The sequence below is a fragment of the Parasteatoda tepidariorum genome, chromosome 2, assembly GCF_982258835.1.
Source record: "Parasteatoda tepidariorum strain Cologne lab strain chromosome 2, Ptep-v5.0, whole genome shotgun sequence".
NCBI lineage: Eukaryota > Metazoa > Arthropoda > Arachnida > Araneae > Theridiidae > Parasteatoda > Parasteatoda tepidariorum.
Window position 1 is genome coordinate 22135236 of NC_141756.1, and position 25523 is coordinate 22160758.

A 25523-nucleotide genomic window follows, 5' to 3' on the forward strand; every position below is an offset into this window, starting at 1 on the left:
GTCGGTTGTTTTTGCAAATCGTAAACAAAATACGACACTTACGCCATTAAACATTTTTTATTTCCATAAATTAGACAAAATTGAAATCAATCTGATAATGCTGATATGATAAGTTCCTAAACGCTACCTAACATGCCATCGCAATAAATTCTGAACATATATTTTCAGAATTCCATTTTATCCAGCATGATATTTAAGAAATCCAGTATTTCCTCTTTGTAGTCCTGTATTATCCCTTTGGCGTCCTTCTTAAATTCTTCCGCTTTCTTTTTAAGTACAGTGTTAACAGCTTGCTTGAAAGGAAAATGCAAGCCATGAAATTTGATAACTAATTCAGGGATAGTTGGATTGACATCTATGTCTTTCAGTCTAATTTTGGTTCCACTGTCAGTCTTCTGGACATCTAAACTCGAAAATACATCAGCTTTCGCCTGAAATTGAAAGAGAAAAAATAGTAGATCAGATTAAAATGTAATCTACTTAGATACTGAGTGTTCCATAATATGCTTTTAATGCACATTTTTCCAAATCCTTGTCAAAAAAAAGGTCCCGCAGTGGACTGATCGTAAAGACACGGTTCCCAGTAGAGCACCGAAGTCAAGCATCACTGGCTGCCGGCGGTAAGTAGGTGGGTAACTCCTTTGATCAGTCTGCGTTGCGATCGAGGGTGCGCGGTATCAATCCTCGTTAAATGTTCTATCGTAAGGTGCTCGACTTCGCGCGCAGGACGTTGGTCTACCAAAGCAGAGGAGCCATCTCCTCTGCAGAGGATCGAAATTGTGATGGCACGTCTTCACATCATCCTCAGGGATGTTTCCCAGATCATTGCCAATAGCCTATTGTGCAGTTCTACTGTGACGTACATAAAGAACCTAATTACCTGATCAAAAAAAAATTATCGTAGATCAATGCTTAACCAAGGAAAAAAACGATGTCTAAATCTGATTAATCACTGTTGAGGAAACGGATATTTAAGCTCCTAAGACCCAGTGTCCGATGTTTTGGACAACATTTAGTACAATAAAATTTTTTTTTAAATAATGTGCTTCGTTTTCCTTTCATATGCTTTTACAATGCCAATTAGGGTTTTTAGTTGTTTATCTTGGCAAAAGTTTTTCTTTTCAGTAATAGTTTACCAACATGAATTTCATCATTTTGTGAAGTGATAGTGAGCAAGCAATTTACATAAGATCATACTAGAAGGAATTTACTGAACCATAAAATTTTTCCTATTATTTCTCTCTGTGCCGTATGTAATAACCCTTCAAGGGGCATGCCTGAGGAATTTTTATATCATTATTTAATTGAGAAATGAGGCCCCGTGATACACCATAGATGACTGTCAATCTTTAACAAAATCTTACTGAAGGTCAAAGCACCTAGAAAATGAACTTCGGTGAGCTTTTTATTTTGAACACAACTCAAAATGTTTGTTTAAGGAAAATGGAAACGGGACATAGAATTTCATTCCTCTTTTTAAGCTTATTTTATGAGCATTGTTCTTTTCTCAAAAACTAAAATAATGAACCCGAATAAATTCGTAAAGTGATATCGTTCATTTGTAAAAATCATTTAGTTACTTTTGTTAAAATAGTTTTTTTAAGAAACGACTAAAAGTCAAAAAAAAAAAATTTCTTTTTCGTAGAATTGCTACGGATTCCATAAATTGTTATTAGTGGTAGTAAATTTACGTGATTTACGTATTAATTACGTAATTACATATAAATTAAGTAAATTTACGTTTTAATTAGTATTTAGTGTGACTTAAAAAGCTGCAAAAAAACACAATTAAAAGTTTGATTACAAAACTTTGCAACGATTTTTAATACTGTATTTTTCCAAATGTATTATTTTTCCAATAACAATGCTTTTTTCTTACTCAATGTTTTTTTTGTTTAAGTTCAAAAAGAATCAGTCATTTAGTGGACAACCTGTACATAAAAATAAACTACATGATTTTCTAGGATTGTCAAGCCATAAAAATACACTCCTTAATTTTCACTTACATCTTTAGCTGTACTTTCAAAATCCCCATGTCTGGTCCAACGCTTACGTAACGTTTTTGCCGATAATTGGAATTTACCATTTATTCTCAACTCCGGAAAGTAAATGCTGAAACTTAGGGTTTTATTCTCCGAGGGTTCCATTTTAAACCCCTCGACCTTCCTCTGCGAAAGGCCCTTCAAAATCATTGAGTTTAAGACCACCTCCACATCTTTAGCAGGAAATGAACCCCGATCTTTCATTACAAATTCGTCTTCTATTGGAAGAGGATCTATAGGATCGCTAATGGTGTCTGATTCAGGATTTTCTAATACATCTTTCAAGATATCAGCCCATTTGGTTTCTTTCTCGGCACTGGATTCGGAAGCCGTTCCTGAAAGGAATGAAGATGAAATTCAGCATTCAGAAGATTAATCTTCATTTATAACTCAATAACTCAAGGTATTACTCAAAGGTAGATATAACTCAAAGGTAGGAAGTAGGAAATAATAATTGTGATTTTAATCGCCATCGTTTCCTTTTCACAAATTAACTGATGATGGGTATTAACTCAGATCGGCAATACCTTTTGATAAGCGTTTTAAAATATAGCACACAAGATTTAAAATAGGATTTTAAAATATGTTATATCTCTATTGAGTTTTTCTGAAAACTTATTCCAATACAATTCTGTGTTTGCTGCTTATCTCCCTTGGTTTAGTTAGACAAACTAAACCATGTTCAAGAGACCCTGTCTCAGAATTAAATCAAAGACTATACCCCCCTCTTTCAACAACTGCCCCAGAGAGACACCAATACAATCTATGGGAAGGAAAAGCGATGGCGGAACAGAGGAACCGTTGAAAATTAGACTCTTTATGTGACCCGCCCTAAGATTTAGATATAGTGCGGCTTTCAGGAGAACTCCTCTAGACACCGGTCTCGCGTCGTGGCGGGTACTATGGTTACGAGGAAAGGTCACTTTGAATAGGGGTGTGGGGTGAATAGTTTTGTCTTAATCTTAGCGTAGGTCCTCGTGACTAAACCAATCGACACCATTAGAAATATGCTCTCGCTTGTTACCATAGCAGCAGACAGCCCCAGACTTTTAGTTTAGAGGAGTTCTATTCAAAGCAGCACTATAGAGTGATCTGAGAAAGTCTTGGGCAGGATCACTGCAATAGCAGTCCAAGAGATTCAGCGGCATACCAAGCATGCTTGGAGGAAACAAAAGTTCCAAAAACAGAAGTTTGCAGTTCGTTGGTGGAAAGAGCAGTGAGAAATACAATTCTGCAATCAGTATTTGAAAATGAAATAATAACACATTTGCCTACTTTTAGTATTTTGGTAAATTACTTTTTTTCATTTCGGTAAATAAAAAAAATTATTAATTTTGGTAACTTCATGATAAATTTTTCGTACTTTACATTATGAAAGCTTGTCAACGGCAGCATAAACGGTTTTCGTAAGTTTAAATAATATTAAACTCCTGAATTCATTTATAAATTTTAAAAAATATAAAAACTGATCAATGTATTTTAACTGATAAATGCCCTAAGTGGCAGACTTCGTAATTTTATTGCTTTACATTTTGGAACAAAAGAACAAGAGAAGTTTTAAAAATTATAAAGTGCTATTTCTCATAATCTGGAAAAGCAACTCCTTTATTATTATTTTTCACGGATGTAGTTCTGTCAAACGATAGTCTATCATCAAAAGTTCGTGAAGAACAGGAAAAAAAAAAACATCGAAATAACTAAATATCCAAGATGGCGCTGGTAGAGGCCTTTTTATGACATTTTGTAAAGGACAAGCCGAGAAGAAAATGGCAAAAGAAAAGAGGTGATTCACCCAAATCCCAAGAATACCCTGATACTATGAGCAGCTTAAATGTAACAAAACTCTAGCGATTTGCTGTTATCTACTAATAGTTAAATCTGGGCCATAATAAGAAGTTCGAGTTTTTGTCTTATTCTTAGTCTGAAATCATCTCTTAATGAGAGAAAATTATTGAATTTCCTAAAAAAGGACTAGATGAAACGATCTTAGAAAAGAAGGGGAAAAAAACAACTAGTTATCATAATATACACTCTAAAAACTGTACCTCTGATTTCAGAGGCACATTTGAATCATTTGTGCCTCTGAATTTTAAGGGCACAACGTACCTTTAAAAATGAAAGGCACAATGTACCTCTGATTTCAGAGGCACATTTGGATCGTTTGTGCCTCTGAATTTTAAGGGCACAACGTACCTTTAAAAATGAAAGGCACAATGTACCTCTGATTTCAGAGGCAAAATCAGATGTACCTCTTAACTTGGAAGGTACATTGTACCTTAGATTTTGCTTTTATGTACCGCTCATTGAAACAAGCATTTAGTGGTACCAAAACCTGTTATTTACCAGATTTGAACACATTTTTTTTACCTATTTGTAATTTGCTAGCACTTTATATAAAAAGGGACTTTCTGTTTGGTTTACACTATTACCAAGATATTAATTATAATAATTCTTAATGAAACATATTTCTCAATTCTTTGAATATTGGCCACTTGAAAGTGATCATTTCAAGGGATTCCATCTAAGGCTTTTTCATAGACAATTATAAAATATGTAAATTTATACCATTTCTTTAATTATGTAGCGTTTAATGATACTTCAAAAACTACAATGATGCTTTTCTAATCAGATATAGGTACAAAAAGATAATATTTAGTTCTGTTAAGCCAAGTCAATATAATTCATGGATTTTTTTTCTTTTCCAAAAAACATCCTCAAAATGGAAATTTATTATAAATTTAGATATTTTTCAAATATTTAGAGATTTCATAAAATAGTTTTATAAGTATCAAAAATTAAACACTAAATATCATGAAATCTAATATCTTTTATTTTCACACATAAAGAACAATTTTACATAATTTAGTAACAGTTGCAATATGATGTATACAGTTGCACAAATTTGGAAAAACATAGAATATTTTAAAATGATAGATGTAGATTTTGACAACTTGGATATTTTATAACATGAAATATGCTTAAACAAATGACTTAACAAGTGTAAAATAAAAGATTTCTCTCCATTGAAATGAATTTTTTTTAAAATCCAGATTTTGGCGAAACATATTAACCCGTTAGGCGCCATCATTCCCATTTTGGGAACATTAGCTTTCAATTTTTTTGGAGCTAACTGTACTTAATATTATTTTATCGATGATTTTATTTGAGCTCAGTATATATGAAAAGCCTTCTGCAATTTTTTTGGAAAGCTTGTTTCAGAATTTTTTTTTTATTGTATTTTAAAAAACGTGAAATTCTGCATTTTTGCCCCAATCATTAAGCATGCATTTGTTTTATAAATATTATTAAAATAAAAATTACTTTCGTGCTTAAGCTTGATTACAATAATCGGATATAATTCTCTTTTCTATAATCCGAATTTCGATGTCTACAGTATTTCTTAAAATGTCCTATTTCACCACAATAGAAACATTCACGTTCAGATCTAAATTTCTTCACAATACTTGGCGAATTCCATTTCTCATTAAAATTTTCTTTCTGGTGATCGTTATTGCACGGAATAACTTGTGGATCATACTGAAAATTGGCAATGAGATTTTCTTTAAAGTAATAATAATTATCATCATAAATTTATGACCTTTCAGCAGGAATAAACTGTAAAGCGCACGAAAACCAAAGATCGAAATTCACACTAAATCTCTTCGCTTTCTGTTCAAAGAGTTCGAAGTACCGTCGAATTCCACACTTCTTGGCATCAATTTTAAACATCTCATTCACTAATTTTTTATAAAGTAGGAAATCCTTAATAACAATAATATTTGTCACCAATTCTTTCAAAAACTTAATAAAACATTTCTGGAACGGATCCCACCGCTGCCACCAATTAATACATCCGTAACGGGATAGTTAAATCTTATAAAGGAAACTAGAAAAAGTTCCCGTAGCGGGATATATGAAAACTCACCCGTAACGCGATAGATAAAATATCATAAAACAAACTAGATAAACCCGTAACGTAATATGAAAACTCAAATTCCACACAAAACTAATTCTAAAAAATCAACAACTTTCTGGTGTTCTAATTTTATCGTCTGCTTTTATTATTTGTATTTCGTCATAAAATATTTCATTGATGTGCGCATGCGCTTCTTCTCCGTTACATCGTACCGAAGAAAAAAAAGAGAAGCCCATTTGAGAGGCACAGGGAACCGGTAAAATCCTTTCGTACCGCGCATTGACTCGCGTTTGCTTTGGTGCCTGTCATTTCTTGTGGTGCCTCTCATTTTTAAAGGCACATTAGTTATGTGCCTTTAACGCGAGAAAATAAAGGGTACATTTAGCTTGTGCCTTTTATTTAAGAGGTACAGTTTTTAGAGTGTACTTTCATTTTTTCGATTTTCAAACATCTTCAGCAGTGCAAAAAAAAAAAATTAATTATCCTGAATAACTTTTGATCTAATTATTTGATCCTCATGTTCCAGACTCAATCTTAATGCTTCAAAGGGGTTACCTTAAATATGCTAATTAATTAATGTAGACAATACTTTAATTTATGAAATAGGATGCAAAGACGTACTTTCTCTAAATAAGCATTCTTTTTTTTTCTTGATGGATTAGAATGCCAAACCCTCAAAATATAGGGAGCTATCGTATGGTGGGAAACATCAGGGCTAGGGAAATAAGGTTGCAATAGTTTGGTCAGAAAAGCGCTCCAAAGCTTTACTTTTATTTTTGCACATTTTTTCATACCTCGACTTGTAATGTTTTATAATTCCGAGTTCGAGTTGTAATGTTTTGTAATGTTTCAGCGAATCAAAAAAATTTTGCACACAAAATCAGTGCAAAAAATAATTTTTAATAATTATTTAGTATTTTTTATTACTTTATTTAATAATAGGTGAAAAAATTTGGGAATTGTAGCATATACCAATTTTTACTAAAGAATGTAATTTTAAAAGTTAAAATGCAAAATTTGGAAGAAATCCGCCTGATACTTCTGGAGAAACCAAATTTTAACTATACGATTTCTTCAAAATTCGATTTCTCGCAATTCGACTAAATTATTTCAAGTTCTGCATTCTGCCTTATAAATTACATTTTTTAAAAAGAATGTAAAATGTGTATGCCTTACAATTCAAAATATTTTCGACTATTATGAACTATAGTAATAAAAATTAATTAATAATTATTGAAAAATGCATGGAATTAGCTTTGGATAAACGAATTATATATTTGCATGCGAAATTTTTTCGATTCGCATAAAAAGTTCTCAAGCTATTGCGAAATAGGCAAGAAGTAAAATTAACAGTTGAAGGGTCCAAATTTTGGACCACTCTCTAGACCGAACCATTGGGATGATATTTCCCAGATTATGGGGGTTATTTTGAGGGAAAGGAATCATAGTCCATCGGAAAAAAAGATGCATATTTGCTTATAAAAAGTACACTTTTGCGTCTGATTCGTAACTTAAAATATTTTCTGTGATAATTAATAAGCATATTTAAAGTTCCGCCTTTGAATCATTAGAAATAAGTCCTAGTACTTGATAACCCGATTATTAATTTAAAAGTAATTCAGTGTTATACATTTAAAAATATCTTAAGATAAATGTTTTTTTTCTTTGTTAAATCACTTCGGAATGTAAGAAATACCGAATAAAAAAATTAGCTTTGAAGTTCGTTTCTTATTTAGCACTTTTTTTTCCTAACTAGTACCGTAACGTTAATAATGTGATGTTACAGCAGGCGGCGCAGTAAGCTTATTTTATCTAGTTGCGCATATCATTTTCTATTTGATAATTAAGTTATTCACAGGATTTTTTTTTCAGAGGCCTTACCTTGTATGAGCAACATAACAGCTAATTCTACAATCAACATCATCTTTATGCTCTGCATATTCGAGTTTTTCTGCTAAAGTAAAAGAAATCAGTATTCATTTAAAAAAAAAAAAAGTTAATTTAAAACGTGACAAAACTCAAAACATCCTACACAAAGCTTTAGGTTAAAAGTTCTAAAATTTAACATTGAAAGACACCAAACTTAACATAAGTACCAAACAAGAAAACATAAAATTCTAAACATAAGCATTTAGAGACTACATAAAAATCTAGATTAGTATTAAATGTTTCATATTGAAAGAAGATCTGTAATAGGTTCACTTGATTTCTTGCTATTTTATTACTGTTAGCTCACAGTTATCAAGCAAGGCAATCAGTGTCATGTGCTGCTTGCTTTCGTATGCCTGTTTAGGCAGAGGGGTGCGATTGTTCTTGTTTTCCAGTGACGCCATCCATCCCCAAGAATTCGACTTTTTCCGCACCCATACGTCACACCCCTATAATAGGGCGAACCCATTCATACTTCCATTCATTCATCCACAGATCGTAATTTTGACCTGAATCAGAGAACGATCGATCTCCAATCCAGTACCCCCAAAGGGTTTGATTTGTTATGGAGCATGGAGGACATGGTTTGAACATGGAGGACTTTGCGAGCCGTCAGATCCAACGTGCATAAGTCACCATTTACTACACGGGCAGTCTTCGGCCGACTGGGTTCGAATCCACGAACTCTTGGACATGGACTCGGCTCCCTACCAACCAGGCTATCCTGGACCTTCAGTGTCATCTGATGACTTCAAAGTGATTGTCTCTTTATTTTTCATATCAGCTTGTAACAATCAATAAAACAATCAATAGTAAACAATCAATAAATCAGTTCTGAACAACACAACAAAAAAATGCACAAAATTTAAAGACATATGCAAACAAAATTAATAAAGCTAAAATGATTCCAATATTAATTTTTTTATTTATTACTATTTTTTGTCCCTGTCGATAGTTTTACCTTGTTAGATTAAAAAAAACGTCTTTAGTTGTTCATCCTATCCTAATACATTTATTCTATTCAATGTCTTTTAGCTTGATGTTTTTGCTCGAGACCAACTCATGAGAGTCAAAATTGACCACAATCAAGCAATTTTTTCTCCTGTACGTCCCCTTTTGAGGGCCCGTAAAAACCCTCTTTTCACTATTTATGAATTAAAGTTGCACCAATTACAACTATACCGAAAATACCTATTCTAAACATCGACGTCAATAAAAGTTTGTTGATTTTTTACACTTCTCTTAAAGGGATTTGTACCATTTCTCCAATAATAGTGCTTCTAATATTCAATATCAGTTAGCACTTATTACCAAAATTAGTAAAGCATCATTGGCGTCAATAAATATATGGCAATTTTTGCATTTCTGCTGAGTGAATTACTGATATTTCTCTATTAATTTTGCTTCACAGTGCTTAGAGTCTAAAGCTTTTTTTTTTTTGTTTCAACTAGGACTTATTACCAAAATTAATTAAGCATGATTGGGGTCAATAATAGCATGAAGATTTTTCACAGTTTCTCTAAATGAATAAGTATTTTTTCTCTTTTAATTCTGCGTTCTGGAACAAATCTATTTTTTCATTAAATTGTTACCCAATAAGAAATTTAATCAAGCATTATTGATGACGCTAATAAGAGTATGATGATTTCTTACGTTTCTCTTTTACAAATTAGTACTATTTCTCCGTTAATTTTTCTTTTCAATATATAACTTATTACTTTTTAATTCAATTACTGTGAATTTCAAATCATTTAGTAGTATAGTTTCACATTTTAAAAGCATAAATAGAAACAAAAGCAACACGTGGTTTCTAATAAAATCAGGAATACTAATTCGGTATCATAATGGTTGCTCATCACTGAATTTTTATAACAAAAATGACTGAAAATTAAACGTGCAAAAAAACACTAATTTTTTTTTAATGAGATCTATTAGCTAGCAAATTTCATCACTGTTTCATCAGTGCTTACGGTGGATTACCGTAAGTTTGAAAGAGCTTCCAGTTTTACCTACCTTGGTTCAATTATCAATGATACTAACAATATATCAGAAGAAATTAACTTCAGGATACAAAAGGAAATGGATGTTTTTACTTATATCAATACATACGATCTAACTTCTTACTAAGTAAATCAAGTTATAGTTCTATAAAACAGTTATCAAATCTACACTTATGTATGGCAGCGAAACTTCTAACAAGGACGAATTTAACCTGCTAATCTTCGAAAGGAAAATACTGCGAAGGATTTTCGAACTCATTAAAATAAATGAAGCACATTGGAGAATAAGAAACAATAATTAACTTGACCATTTAATCAGACGACGAAACATAATTCGATTTATTTAATCCAGACGTTTGGCATGGCTGGGGCACACTGAAAGATTAAATGATAATAGAAATTTAGGAAAACTTTTATAATGAAAACCTTTCAACTCGAGACCAAGAGGAAGAAGGAAAAAGAGATAGTTTGACGGCAGGGCTAAAGAGAATACAAGGGCTAGTTCACTCCGCTCTTAGAGCTGAAGCTACGATTTCCCTCCTCATGACGTCACTGTGTCCACAGATCTCGGAGATCGCAAGCAAAGATATGATAACTTTGCATCTTTCTCTTTGTAAAAATAAGTTCGACTTTTTCTGGTTATTAGCCTTCAAACTTTACGTAATTAACACATTATTTCCGTTCATAAACATAGTTCAAAAAAAACTTTCTTGGTTATTATATTAAAAAAAAATACCCTTTTAAACTTATAAAAATGTTTTGCTAGTTGGTGAAAATGACACGATAAATACTTTATTTTAAAAAGTTCAGTTTTAACTTTAACTATTAAGAAAAATGAAGGCATATATCGACGCTTTTTTTATCTACATATTCTTTTACAACGATAAGTTAAGTTAAATTTAGAATCCCTGATTTTAAAATATGTCGTTAATAGCAATTTGTTCATACTTAATCATTAGGAAACATCAACCTTAAACGCTAATTACTGAAACAAAATAATAATTTAGGTTCATAATGACATTAGAAATTTTGCAATTGTTTATAGACATTTAAATTTACGATGATATAATTTATAGAAATTTAAATTGAAGAGAATATAATTTTTAAAAAAATCATAAATATTTAGAATAACTACATTAAAAAATATGTTATGAAATTAGGAGAATTTCAACTATATACTATATATTTTATTTATACTTTTTACTTACATTTTAATTTTCTTTTAACTATTATTTAATTCTTTTCACCTGCCTTTCTTTATGAAGTAACGAGGCGGTTTCTATTTAGATAATGAATTTTTATAAAAGTTCTTTACGACAGAATAAACGTATTGCTGTTTTATATTAACTGTGTCATTTCGGAATCCATTCTTCACATAGTTGTTCATTTACTTTAGGGAACACGCGAAAAATTATCCTTTTTCCTTTTGTTTTTATATCAGAATATTTGCAAGTTGCAATCGCGCAAACTTGCATTTCGATAATAGTTTTATATTCTTGTAAATTCACCACAAAAACTGAGGAAAGTCATTATAGAAAATAATAAATGTCTTAGAATATCTCGCAAAAAGAAATGATCCAATATTAGTTAGAGCTAGTAAGGCCAAACGCTGCGTTCTTGAAGTAAAAGTGTGAGCTTTGCGCCAAAGTGACGTCACTAGAGTGACGTTGGAGGATCGGCGCGGCTAGAGATACTTCAAAGGAGTGAACCAGCCCTTCTATTCTCTTTAGCCCTGGTTTGACGGTACTACCGAAGATCTAACCACCTTGAAGGGGAAAAACTGGAAGATGAATATTGCTGGAAGGAAGGTTTGGGACGATATCGTTCCGCAGGCCACGATGACTAATGCTGCGTAAATTAAGTTAGTTAATAAACTAGCAAATATCACTGACGCAATCTTTAAAATATTTGAAAGAAAGAAAAACATCTGCTTTCTCATTTTTATCAATGTTGTGTTCTAAGCCAATGAAAAAATAATCCATTTTTCTTACGGCTCTTCCGACTGAATTTGCTCCTTGCTGCCAATCTCCGAACTTCAGGATGATAAAACAAATGGCTCTGGAGTTACAAGAGAGCGACAGACACAGACTACAAACTCTTGATCTTATTAGCATGCAGCCAAACTCCAGGATGATAAAACAAACGGTTCTTTAGTTATAAGGGAGCGTCAGACACAGACAAACGAACTCTTCATTTTATTATTATAGATATGCATCCTAAAGTAATGAGTCTTACTTTATCATAAGATATCGTAAGAATATGTTTACTGATTCTTATGTGTATTACATTTTAATGCGATTATAAGTTTTAGCGCTACTGAAAAACAAAAATGGCGGCAGCTACTTTACACCAAGCAGTGCAAAAGAACATTCTTTATATAGTAGAGCACCTGGATTCAAAAGTTATGTATGGTGTTTCAGTAGATGGCCTAATTGTAAAGTAGTTAACACCGTTTTTGGCATTGAGCGACGCTAAATTTGTTTTTACAATGCATAATTGCACTTACGAACATGAGCTAAAAAAATTTATTTTCGGCCTAATTCAACAGAAGTTTGATAATGATCCGATTTATCATAATACCATTTACCACATTTAATAGAGCATATTTTAAAAAACAATTAGATTTAATTATTATTACAAAAAGTTTACTAGTGAACAATTAGTATAGTATAAGGATTTGTAAATAAAACTGTTTTTTTAACCCTTCCCGGTGCAGTGTTGCCAGTCTGGCAATACTTAATCCAAAAATGTTTCCAACCTCTGGAAATGTAGAACTACTTGCTTTTAAGCATCCACCAATTTTTAGCTACCACTATTCTTTAAGCAACAGAGAGAGAAAATATGCCTTTTCAATAAGCGTCTGAGGTCGCATTGACCTCACTAAAATTTACAACCAAAATTTGTTATTCCATAAGGAGTTAAAGGGCAGTTAATTCGTAATTAAATATTTTTTTAGTCTGAATAAATGTAGCAAATGATAATGAAAACAATGTAATTTCTGTCCTATTCTGCCCTTTATCACTAATTACTTTCATTCTAATGCTCTTGATACTAAGAGAAATTAACAAAATTATCATAAAGTCAGAAATAATAAAACTACGTACGAATCACCTTTTCTTGACTGGTATCATTGGACCACAATATCAATTCAAATCCGATTCGTTTAATTCTCTTTAAAATGTGGAATATAAACATTGAACTATATTATATATTCGCAACAGATATCCAAACAATAACACAGGAAGTTTATTGAAAGCAATCAAGGTTATATCACATTTTATTGTTCTGCCAAATAATTTTGAAGTCATCAGCAAAAAAACAAATTTCCATTCAGATTAATGTTATTTAAAAATGAAAAAGAAGTCTTCATTAAAAATTGAATGGATTTTCTTTGAATTTAGACGGTATTAATATTATAGTATGAAAGGAAGCATCAATTTTTACTAACGCAATGATGCCGTTTGTATTTTAATTTTCCAATTTAAGTTCATCATTTATTTTCGAAACAACATATTTCAAAACTATACAACAGCTTTAAATTACCAAAATAATTCTTAATATCCTTATAGATGTCTTGGCGATTCTGATTCGTGTCTGTGCATTCTCATTTCGCAAAAACAATCACGTGATATGTTTATTAATAAACAAAGAAGATTGAGATATCTTATCTTGGATGTTATCAACATAAAATAAATTAGATTCGAAACTAAATTCACCTGTAAATTAATTTACAGGGGAAGTCAATTTCAATCATTTTGGATTTTTAAATTATTCAGCTGTGTAGAATCACATTTTAAAAGCATTACTATAAACCAAATAAACACGTGGTTTCTAATGACTTCAGGAATACTAATTTGGTGACGTAATCCACTAATGTTATTAAGTTCATGCTGATCATTGAGTTTAACTGACATAAATACTAACAAAATAATTAAATAGTAAGGAACGTGCGAAAAATTCCGTTTTTTTATAAAGAAATTTCTAGGCTAGCAAATACTGGCGTATTCTTTAAAATGTTTGGAAAAAAGGAAATCGTCTGCGGTCTCCTTTTTATCAATGGTAAGTTCTAGGCTAATTTAGAATTTCCATTTTTCATAGGGCTCTACTGAACGGAGTAACGGAAATTTTTGAACAAATTTGATGATCGGGAGCTAAATTTGCCACTTGAAACCAATGTCTAAAACTCAAGATGACAAAACAAACGATTCTGGAGTTATAAGAGATCGACACACACATAGACAATCTCTTATTTTTCTTATAGATATGCATCTTAAATTAATGAGTTTTACTTCATATTATATCGTAAAAATAGGTTTACTGACTCTTACGTGTATCACATCTTAATGTAATTATAAATATTAGTGTTATGACTACACTAGAGGGGCAACTCAAAGGATCTTTTTTTTTTAAGAAAACTTTTCCAAATTTGAGTTAAGGGCGCCGCTATCAGTATCGCCCGGGGCGTGAAAATTTCTTCAGTTGGCACACTGAGCGTGAAGTTATTTTAATTTTTAAAGAACAATAGATAGTGATTGAAGTCAGTTATAATTTCGAATAATGTCTCACACAAGATTGGTCTTCAATATGCGTTTTTAGTTCCAAGTTTTTTTTTGTTTTTTTCCTCTCTGGGATATTTAAACATGTAAAAAACTGTGCTTGTTTGAGCTTTTACGAGAAGATTAGCATGTGAATTACTATGCATTGTGTTTTGCTTATGTTTTGAAGGAGTGGGAAAAGGTAGAATTTTAATTGTTTTATGTGGACGTAGATTTGTCGTTTGGGGTTCACTGGACAATATTTTATATGTTTTGGCTCATTTTTGCAATTATTTTTTATTTTAAAAGTCGTGAACTTTTTATTAAAGTATATGAGCAATTCTACAAATAAATGCCAATTGGACGGCAAAAAAAATTGGGGGGGGGGGCACGCTATTTCTACATGAATTTTCTTCTTTTTTACACCCTAAAAAAGCAAGAAAAAATCGTGAGAATGAAATTTTTTCTTTGTGACATACTTTAAACGACAAAATTACAATTTTAAAATACCAATTTTAAAATAAATGGCTCAGATAAATCTGAACCTGCCCCCCCCCTTTTTTTTGGCCGCCTAATTGGCGTTTATTTGTAGAATTGTTCATATACAGGTACCATCAATTATAATGAGCTGCGAATTTCAGCTCATTTAATTGCAGTAAAGATTTTATATGGATTTTTAAATAAAATTAAGCTAAACAACAAAAAACTGCCAATCCCCTGCTCTCGGAACGTGCAAGCTAGAGGAAACAGTTTTTGCTATATTTGCCAACCCTAAACAGGTTAAACATGTTTTGCCTACATCTTATCAATCTTCAATTTAATACACAATATTATGTGAGAGTGCACTATTTCTCTGTCTATGAGAAAGCGTAACTTTAACTTTGTCTGTCAACCAAAAATTAGCCTCTTTGTTTTGGGATATTTTTATTCATAATATAAATTAGTTATACAATAGTTAGTTCTACAGGTTATTATTATTAGTTTTCACAGGTTAAAACTAATTATTATGCAGGTACTTATACATGAAGGATACAGGTTTTGCACAGATATTTGAATATTAATCATACAGAGTTTTGACAAACTACGATGGTATGAGATCCAAGAGCTCAGAGAGTGTCCCCTTGTCCAATTCCTTATTGATAAGTTTGAGTAATGCTTTGTTCAATTCGGTCATTGCCTCTTCGTGGAAATGGATGAACAACTTCGGTCCCAGTCCAGACACCAGTTTCAAAAGCATTTTCGTCCATCTTCCGCCACCCAAAAGGCTCTGAAATTCGATTTTCAGGGAATCGAATGTTAAGTGTAGGTTCAAGTCGTTCATGTGGATGCGAGTGTGTTCCCCCATCGTTACATTTAAATCTCCGTAACCTGAAATCTGTACCTGCAATGGAAACAATCGTTATTACCATATTTAGATTTTATTGTTGACTTTCTACAAGACTTCCGACATTCATGGAATTTAAATATCACGGTGGTAAAAAAAGTTATTTTTTTTAATTGAAAATTAGATAAATGTAACTACTTTGGATACAGAACTTGTGAGGCACAGCGGTAGACGCAGTAGATTTACTTAGGCCTTGCAGATAAACATATTACAACGTTTATGAAATGGTTTATAAAATCCCATCATTAATAGGATGTTATGAAGCGTCGGTGACTCGAGGAATTGGAGGGCTTGTCACCAAACAAGGTGACGAAGTTCAAATCCCATCAATGGCTGGTTGATATGAATTCTGCTCGTAGCTCACATCGGCTGACGAATAATATCCTCAGTAGGATCATGGGTTCGAGTCTCCTCGCCTTCGGGCTAACCGTGGGAAGTTTTTGCTGTTTTCATCTCCAGGTATCGAAAGGCGGATTAGTTTCCTTAACCTTTCGACGCAGAATTCTTATTAAACGTATCTTACATACTTTTTTCATTATTTTGTATTAGTTTAGGTCAAAATAAATCATATCATATAAAATATCATATCATATTTAGTATATCATAATAATGTCATATTTAGCACTTAAATTTATGGTTATGAAATACATCATGAAACACCGATGTCTTTTTATGCATTAAAGGTAAAATTTTCCAAACCCAGCTCATTTCCAAATAATTTTTCGAATTTAACACTTTTTTTCAGTTATTCAGATCTAAGAGAAACATTATTCATCATTGAAATTTGCCAAATGAATTATTGATAAATTTTTGAATATAAATGGAAAAAATGATTTTCAGAGTACTTTTTTTTAATTTTATACTTAAGTACAAATACAGTTACGGCAAACTAACAGATCATTTTAGTATTTATAAGACTATTTTTCATCATTAAAAAATATCACTATCTTTTATTATTAAAAAGCGTCAGAAAAATATATATATGAAAGGGACATCGGTGACCCAACTGTGTCAAATGGTTAAAAAATTCTCCACCGAAGGTTTATGAAGGTTGATTCATTCCGATTTTTTCGCTTTTCCTCATTAATCCATTTCCTCATTTTGTCGATATTTTCAATATTTTCCGATATATCACTATATATTTTAAATATCATTCTATTTTATTTTATAACCATCGTTAAGCCGCCGACCCAATGTGTTAGAGTCCCCTTGCCATCAGACTAGCCGTAGGAGGTTTTAATGGTTTTCCTCTCCATGTAACTTAAATGCAGGTTAGTTTCATCAAAAAGTCCTCCACGAATGTGAATTTCTCCCAATACTTGATCTAGGAGTTCCTTTGTCTTCTGGATTAGGTCCAAAATTACAAGGCTGTGTGGAGTTTAACATTGGTAGCTGTAAACCCGAAATTGGGTCGGCCGTTCCACGACGGTTATAAAATATATCTCCATGCTCTTGTGTATACAAAGTTTCATTGAAAGCCGCCAACTAGAACGAACTTTATGATATTTTAAACAGTGTAACTTTATTATTAACTTCATTTTTGACAAACATTCTGAAAAGCGGTGATTAAGAGCGGTGATAACGCAACACTCAGCACATAGATATTATTTCTTAAGAATGCTTATTTTTCTCACCTGTTTAACCTGTATGAAGAAAGGTCCGTCACTGTTAATGGGAAATATATTGAGGACCTTTCCGTTCATGTAACAGTGTCCATCGGCTTCCATTTCTGGCAGTGTTATACTTATATTGGCGAAGCCCCTCACCAAATCCGCTTTCAAACTCTGGAGACGAAATTTTGAGATGCCCGTGATGTTGAGTTCCCTCATTCGAAATTCCAGCTGAGCGACCTTCTCGTTGATCTTTTCGTCAATGTTGGGTATGACGAGAGGATCTACGGCTGGGACGCCTATGTCCGGAATCCCAAAAGGCATTTGATCCCGGAAATTCTCCAGGATCTCTATCAGGAAGTTGGAAAGTTTGGTGTCATATTCTTCGAGACCTTTATCTGTAGTTCCAGAGTAATCCAATTCTGTTCCTGTAAAGTTCAGAATTTTCTTAAGTTTTGGGACTCAGCGTTTTAGAAACATTGAAATGAAAAGAACTGTCAAGAACCTTTGGGTTAATCCAAGAGTTTGCAACAAGTATGGATCCCGGGTCATTAGTTCATGTTTCCAAAGATTGCTGTGGAATCAAATATTTATGAAATCGGAATCTTCAAGGCAATTAATGGACCTTTTATTTAAAAAAAATAATGAAAATTCCCATAAATTAGGCTTTATTTATCAAAATAACGCACTAGAGGATTAGGCTTTGTTTAGTCAAGTCGTTTCTGACTTAGCGTAGTATAACCATAAATCCTCTATTACTGCACATTGCTGGGACCTTCATTGATAATGCCGAAATTCTTTCCACTCTTGTCACACATCAACTCAGCTTGGTTCTCTGGAATCTGTTTCTATTTAATGAAAGCAGATTCATTTTATAATTTGGAAGTTAATAATAACAATTCTACATGAACCCATCATTCCGCTTGGAAATGTAACCTGCTATAATCACCCTTTCTTGGTCCTCCCCATGGTTACCGCAGTTTTTCTTTCTTACTTTGTTTTTCACCTTTATTTTCTTTTTCATTTCTTTCGTTGAGAACTTGGGATTTCTTTCTACAAACCACGTTTTGGACTTTATCATTCTCGTGTTGCAGGTCTTTAAAATTATCATCTTATTTTAAGCTCCCGATATGTGTCGATCTTTAAGTACTTTTAAGGCAAATAAAGTTTTTTTCAATAACAAATTAGTGCTAAAGCACCAAAACAATTTAAACTTGACCCATTTCACATAAACCTTCATAAATTGACCCAAATAAATCCAAATTTTTTAAATTATTGAATTTAATTTCAAGGTTATTATTAAAACACGCACTATTTTCCATATTGTAAGTCGAACCTTATAATCAAAGTTAGTCAAGCTCAGCTGAGTAGTCAATTGTTGTACTAAATTTCATAAATATTTAAAAGCATTACATTTATTTGTTGCCGATTCTAATTTCTTAAAAAAAATCAATTGAGGTAGCAACTTGAAAACATTAAAATTATGGTAGTAGTATCCCTATGGATGAAATTTTAATCCTCTGTAGAGGATATGGTCAAAAAATACACATAGAGGAAGAAGGCTAGCTTCCGTAGTCATAATGTAAACCAGTTCTCCAAGGTTTGGTGCGGTCCCTGTGTATAAAGGAAAAAACTATATTTAGAGGCAAAGCAGCTGAAGATCTTGAAATATGTTTCAACCCCTCCCTCCTCCCAACCACTACTGGGGTTGAGGAAAAGAAGAAAAGCTTTCTCTTTTAATTTATTATTGGTTTGTTCTACATTTTTACACTGTTAAGTAAACGACACTTTACTGTTAATAAAGATATTCATTTGAGAAGACATTGATATCATCCATGTTGATTAAATCTGCTAACACATTTTGGCGAAGAACGAAAGAATAAAGGATGGTTGGCGAGAGGCAGCGTACCCAACCATACATTTGGAGTTGCCCAACAACCAGGTCACAGGTGACGTACCTCCTGACAGTCACTTTGCTTCTAATACACATGCCCTAGATCTTAGTGCATATAATGCTCTGTTAAATCTGAGTATGTTACTAACCCTGTCTACTGTATGCTACTAAGTCGTTTTTCTGGTATAGCATACCGAACCAAGCAGTTCCCCGCATTGGTCACGTATTCTGAGGGCTGGACTTCTTCTCTCTATTTATATTCTTTGATATGGCTCACCCCCTTTCATAGCCCGACAACCTACCCGCCAATTACGGTAAAACAGTGTTACGAGGACCAGTACCGTGCACGCCCGATCAAAGTGGTCACCCATCCGCTCATTGACCACTGCCTATGATGCTTGACTATCTTCTGGGAACCGTGTCTGACGATCAGTCCACTTTGGGACATTAAAATTATGGAGAACCACGAGTGTAAATTCCTTAAATTATATGAAAAGTGGGTTAATTTTAATAATCTGAAAAATAGTTAATCTTACCTTGAATTCCCTGGGCAAAAAATAACCCAACACATATTGTCAAAAGCTGAATAACAGTCATGAGTGGTGTTCTAGGGGAGAAATATAAAATGAAGAAGTTTAGCTTTCGATTAAAAAAATTAAATCAAACCTAAAAGCATTTTATTACATTTTTAGGTTAGCTTTTGCATGTTAGTTTATCATTACTAAACAAAAAAATTATTGCCACCTACAATAAATACTATACAGTAGTAAATCAACTTTTAATTTACATTAGTAATGTTATAAAACGTATGGAAAATAACAACAAAGAACAAAGTGACAAATAACTTTAAAAATTTCACTTTTGTATTAAAATTTTATTTATTTACCGAATCATTTATTTTTTTATTTACTGAACGTCGATAATAAGTGTGTGAGTGTAGTAAAAATAACAAACAATTATTAAAAATTATGCTATTCAGGGAATTATCTTTGGATGATCGAATTTTATAATTGTGTTAAAAAATATTTCGATTCGCTTTAAAAAATATTAGAATTATGGTGAAATACGCAAAATGTAAAATTAACATTAAAAGATCCATCTTTTCAAACACACTCCTGATTGAATATTGGGATATTATTTTCCAAAATTACGGCTATTTCTCTATCTTGAGGATAAAAGATCCGAATCCGTCAGAAAAAAGGTAAGTTTAATCAGAGAAAATACATTTTTATGTTTGTTTTCGTGATTTAAAATATCGTCTGCTCTAATTAATTGGCATATTTACGGTTGAAAATTAAGATTGAGTCCCAGTACGTGAAAATCCGATTATTATATCAAAAAAGATTCACTTTTTATTTTAAGATCTATACTATATTAAATAAATAGAACCATTTTGTGTGTTTTGATTTTGTGTAATTAATTGAAAAGGACTGTAAAACTATAAGACTTCAAACGAAAAAAACTTTTGTTCGAATTTGAACGAAAACTTTTGTTGTTATTTTTATTCCAAATATGTCTTATTTTTCTCAATTCTTTTTTAAAATAATAAATTGAAAGTTGTTATAAGTCCAAACATAATATCTGTCACGACACTATTTTTATTTTAACATCAAAACAATCGCTTCTTTTGGAAAGCGATTTCCGACTCTTCTTTTTTCTTCCTGCTGTCATCTGAATTCTTGCGATGATATTTCGATTCGGTGAAACAAATCTTTCATTTTTCAACTGGTCAAATTTATTTTTGATAGGTTGCATTCTTATTTTTTAAAGTTTAAGAATGTAAAAACGTTATTTGTAGTTGTTGTTTTCTTTTATTTACAAAACATACTAAACTGTTAACAGTCTTGACATTTTTATTATTTATTGCAACATTAGTTGGAGAATTAAAATTATTAAAAAAAGATAAAATCAAAAGGATTTTACACACTACCAGAAACAAGTGTTCAAAATTAAACCATAATAAAAATCTGGCAATCACGAGAGAACAGCCTTTGACCTAACTGAAAGTAACCGCACAGAGAGCTCATCTCGTGATTGTTAGGTAGAACCAGCATTTTGAACCTAAATTACGAGATGACGAGAGTGTAGCATTTGACTTAACTGAAAGAAACCACACTGAGAGCCCATCTCGTGACTGTTAGATAGAACCAGTGTTTAAAACCTAAATTACGAGATGACGAGAGAGGAGCATTTGACCTAAGTGAAATTAACCGCATAGAGAGCTCATCTCGTGATTGTTAGATAGAACCAGCATTTTAAATCTAAATTACGAGATGACGAGAGAGTAGCATTTGACTTAACTGAAAGAAACCACACTGATAGCAAATCTCGTGATTGTTAGATAGAACCAGTGTTTAAAACCTAAATTACGAGATGACGAGAGAGGAGCATTTGACCTAACTGTAATTAACCGCACAGAGAGCTCATCTCGTGAGTGTTAGGTAGAACCAGCATTTTAAATCTAAATTACGAGATGACGAGAGTGTAGCATTTGACTTAACTGAAGGAAACCACACTGATAGCGCATCTCGTGATTGTTAGATAGAACCAGTGTTTAAAACCTAAATTACGAGATGAGGAGAGAGGAGCATTTGACCTAACTGAAATTAACCGCATAGAGAGCTCATCTCGTGATTGTTAGATAGAATCAGCATTTTAAATCTAAATTACGAGATGACGAGAGTGTAGCATTTGACTTAACTGAAAGAAACCACACTGAGAGCCCATCTCGTGACTGTTAGATAGAACCAGTGTTTAAAACCTAAATTACGAGATGACGAGAGAGGAGCATTTGACCTAAGTGAAATTAACCGCATAGAGAGCTCATCTCGTGATTGTTAGATAGAACCAGCATTTTAAATCTAAATTACGAGATGACGAGAGAGTAGCATTTGACTTAACTGAAAGAAACCACACTGATAGCAAATCTCGTGATTGTTAGATAGAACCAGTGTTTAAAACCTAAATTACGAGATGACGAGAGAGGAGCATTTGACCTAACTGTAATTAACCGCACAGAGAGCTCATCTCGTGAGTGTTAGGTAGAACCAGCATTTTAAATCTAAATTACGAGATGACGAGAGTGTAGCATTTGACTTAACTGAAGGAAACCACACTGATAGCGCATCTCGTGATTGTTAGATAGAACCAGTGTTTAAAACCTAAATTACGAGATGAGGAGAGAGGAGCATTTGACCTAACTGAAATTAACCGCATAGAGAGCTCATCTCGTGATTGTTAGATAGAATCAGCATTTTAAATCTAAATTACGAGATGACGAGAGTGTAGCATTTGACTTAACTGAAAGAAACCACACTGAGAGCCCATCTCGTGACTGTTAGATAGAACCAGTGTTTAAAACCTAAATTACGAGATGACGAGAGAGGAGCATTTGACCTAAGTGAAATTAACCGCATAGAGAGCTCATCTCGTGATTGTTAGATAGAACCAGCATTTTAAATCTAAATTACGAGATGACGAGAGAGTAGCATTTGACTTAACTGAAAGAAACCACACTGATAGCAAATCTCGTGATTGTTAGATAGAACCAGTGTTTAAAACCTAAATTACGAGATGACGAGAGAGGAGCATTTAACCTAACTGAAATTAACCGCACAGAGAGCTCATCTCGTGATTGTTAGATAGAACCAGCATTTTAAATCTAAATTACGAGATGACGAGAGAGTAGCATTTGACTTAACTGAAAGAAACCACACTGATAGCAAATCTCGTGATTGTTAGATAGAACCAGTGTTTAAAACCTAAATTACGAGATGACGAGAGGGGAGCATTTGACCTAACTGAAATTAACCGCACAGAGAGCTCATCTCGTGATTGTTAGATAGAACCAGCATTTTAAATCTAAATTACGAGATGACGAGAGAGTAGCATTTGACTTAACTGAAAGAAACCAAACTGATAGCAAATCTCGTGATTGTTAGATAAAAACCAGTGTTTAAAACCTAAATTACGAGATGACGAGAGAGGAGCATTTGACCTAACTGAAATTAACCACACAGAGAGCTCATCTCGTGATTGTTAGATAGAACCAGTATTTTAAACCTAAATTCCAAGATTACGAGAGCAATCACGAAAGATGAGCATTTGACCTAAATATAGTTAGGTAAAACTTCCACCACTAACGAGATGTATGTTGAAAGATGTAAAAATGCATGCTTATTCAGCGAAAGTTTGATTTTGTGTCCGATTTCGTCACTTAAAATTTCATACGCACAAATTAATTAGCGTTGAGAATACGCACAAATTAATTAGAATTAAGGTCATCCTCTCGAGCTTTTAAAATTGAGTTTTGGAACGTGAAGATATGATCATTAGATCAAAAGTTATTAAGATTTTCTATTTTTCATTTTATGCTCCAAACATTGAATATCAACTAAATAGAAGAACTGCCTAAATTTATATTTTCCTCAAATGCAATCTCATGCAATCAGTTATCTTAAAAGAATGGCATTATTAATTTGAAATTAGAAATTATAAGTTGAATTTAATTTTAAACAAAAAACGAGCATGATAAGAACACGGAAAAAAATTAAATTTAAAAGGTTAATAGCAAGAAATCTTTTAAGATCTAGTTTCTAAGTGTATTAAGTTTGAGAGATTTAAAACGCTAGGTAAATACGACCTAAAGTTGTTAAACGAATTTTTTTTAAAAAATTACAATTATCTATATTAATTTGCATTTATAAATTACCTTGCACTTTTAATATACTTAGAAAATATTTTTTAAATTCTTTTCCCTGAATCTATAATATAATTTAATGGTAATTTCAATAAAATATATAATAAAAAAAATTGTTCTTAAATGAAACCGGATTGGTAAAAGAAGCTTTATTGATTTACCTTTTAGAGCAATCCTCATAAATAACATGAATCAAATTGATGTCCGATCCATATCTTGTTATGGTAAATCTTTATTTCATTCAAATGTGAAACATCCTGAACGAAACATGCATTTTTCAAATATCAATATTTTTGACATAAGAGATAAAAATACATATCTATAATTATGAATTGAATAAAAGTTTTATCTAAAACAGATAAACTGAATCATGTCGTAATACGGATGATCAGTTCAAAAACTTCTTTCGACATAGCAAACAAGACACTGCATTTAGATAAATTTTAAGCATTAAAGAGTGTCTTACTTGCTATCGAACTTTACTTATACTACCCTGCAATAATGGAAAAGACACTTTCAGTTTACTCTTAAGAAAGACTTAGAGAATTATTTTGTAACTTTAGGAATGTCTAGTTCAAATGATTATTAATAAGGTTAATAGAGCTGTTATAGGTTTGAGAGAACGACTAGAAATAAAAGAAAATAAATATTTTAAAACACTCTATGCCAGAAAATCAAGCAGTGAACTTAGTAACTTGTATTGATTACATTGGTTTTTATTTGCAATAATTGCGTGTAAAATTAAAATATTTATTGAGATATAGATATTTTTATAAATAAAATAAAAATTTGTTTTGTTTTTGTTTTACGTTATCTTTGCTTTAACTTTAAAAATATTCAATGAAAGTAAACATATTTTTGAAACAATTTAAAATTAATTACAAAACTATTTTTTAAAATTTTAAAAAAAATCGTTAAAAACTGCGCAAAATATGAGCACTTAATTATTTTATATAGCGTATGCGCGGAAAAAATATTTTTAAAAAAATATATAACTTTACAGTGAATCGTAATTGGCAACTAATGAAAAAAAAATCTGATTTGAGTATCTTAAAAAAAATTAAAAGTTACTAGAAATTTTCTGAGTAGTTTTTGTTCTTTTTAAAAGAAAGCTGTAAATAAGGGGTTTTCCACAAACTTCATTTTGTATCATAAGACAAAATTCAATAACAAACAATAATACCTTACAATAATCGTCCATTCACACAAATGTGATGGTATAGGGAGAAAACATGTAAAAGAAAATATACTTTGATGGGAGGATGATCCCCGTAATGCCGGTGTCATTTTAAATAAACCTTGTAGATTAAAAATTATAAAGTTCAGTCAGAAAGGTGAAAAATAAAATTTAAACCTACACAATATATAAACTAGAGTGAAAATGGATTATTGCTGTATAATTCTAAATATAGAAATGTATTCTTTTTCGTATGTGTGTGTGTTTGGGTAGGTTTTATATCAGTTTATGCAATGTTTCTCTTTTTTGGCGATGCAATCAATGCTTATTTTGAGTC

General features: G+C 32.0%; 2 protein-coding genes across 4 annotated transcripts; both read right to left on the bottom strand.

The window, feature by feature from the left end:
* Window positions 1–41: 41 nt before the first annotated feature.
* Window positions 42–13115, bottom strand: Jhbp13 (Juvenile hormone binding protein 13). 3 transcript variants are annotated; one of them, XM_087156966.1, is made up of 4 exons: window positions 12999–13115; window positions 7840–7912; window positions 2007–2377; window positions 42–431 (listed from the first exon to the last, which is right to left on the bottom strand). In XM_087156966.1, exons 1-4 carry the CDS (start codon window positions 13080–13082, stop codon window positions 165–167), a joined length of 795 nt encoding a protein of 264 aa, XP_087013092.1. In that variant the 5' UTR covers window positions 13083–13115; the 3' UTR covers window positions 42–164. The 3 variants fall into 3 exon arrangements, with proteins under 3 accessions (XP_087013092.1, XP_015907488.3, XP_015907489.3); XM_016052002.4 differs by having other exon boundaries at window positions 12992–13110; XM_016052003.4 differs by having other exon boundaries at window positions 7840–7909; window positions 12992–13075.
* A 2214-nt stretch (window positions 13116–15329) lies between these two features.
* On the bottom strand, window positions 15330–24314 carry LOC107439416 (uncharacterized). The gene is made up of 4 exons (XM_016052008.5): window positions 24171–24314; window positions 19847–19917; window positions 17441–17844; window positions 15330–15803 (listed from the first exon to the last, which is right to left on the bottom strand). The coding sequence occupies exons 2-4, from the start codon at window positions 19905–19907 to the stop codon at window positions 15504–15506; spliced, it is 765 nt and encodes a 254-aa protein (XP_015907494.1). The 5' UTR covers window positions 19908–19917; window positions 24171–24314; the 3' UTR covers window positions 15330–15503.
* Window positions 24315–25523: the final 1209 nt, after the last annotated feature.

Coding starts and splice junctions, on each gene's coding strand:
- Jhbp13 (XM_087156966.1), bottom strand. CDS start 13,082: ATGTTTATATTCCACATTTTAAAGAGAATTAAACGAATCGGATTTGAA. Junction 2,378..7,839: donor TGTTATGTTGCTCATACAAG/GTAAGGCCTCTG, acceptor CATTCCTTTCAG/GAACGGCTTCCGAATCCAGT. Junction 432..2,006: donor TTGAAAGTACAGCTAAAGAT/GTAAGTGAAAAT, acceptor TTTCAATTTCAG/GCGAAAGCTGATGTATTTTC.
- LOC107439416 (XM_016052008.5), bottom strand. CDS start 19,907: ATGACTGTTATTCAGCTTTTGACAATATGTGTTGGGTTATTTTTTGCC. Junction 17,845..19,846: donor TTTTGCCCAGGGAATTCAAG/GTAAGATTAACT, acceptor TGAACTTTACAG/GAACAGAATTGGATTACTCT. Junction 15,804..17,440: donor TCTTCATACAGGTTAAACAG/GTGAGAAAAATA, acceptor TTTCCATTGCAG/GTACAGATTTCAGGTTACGG.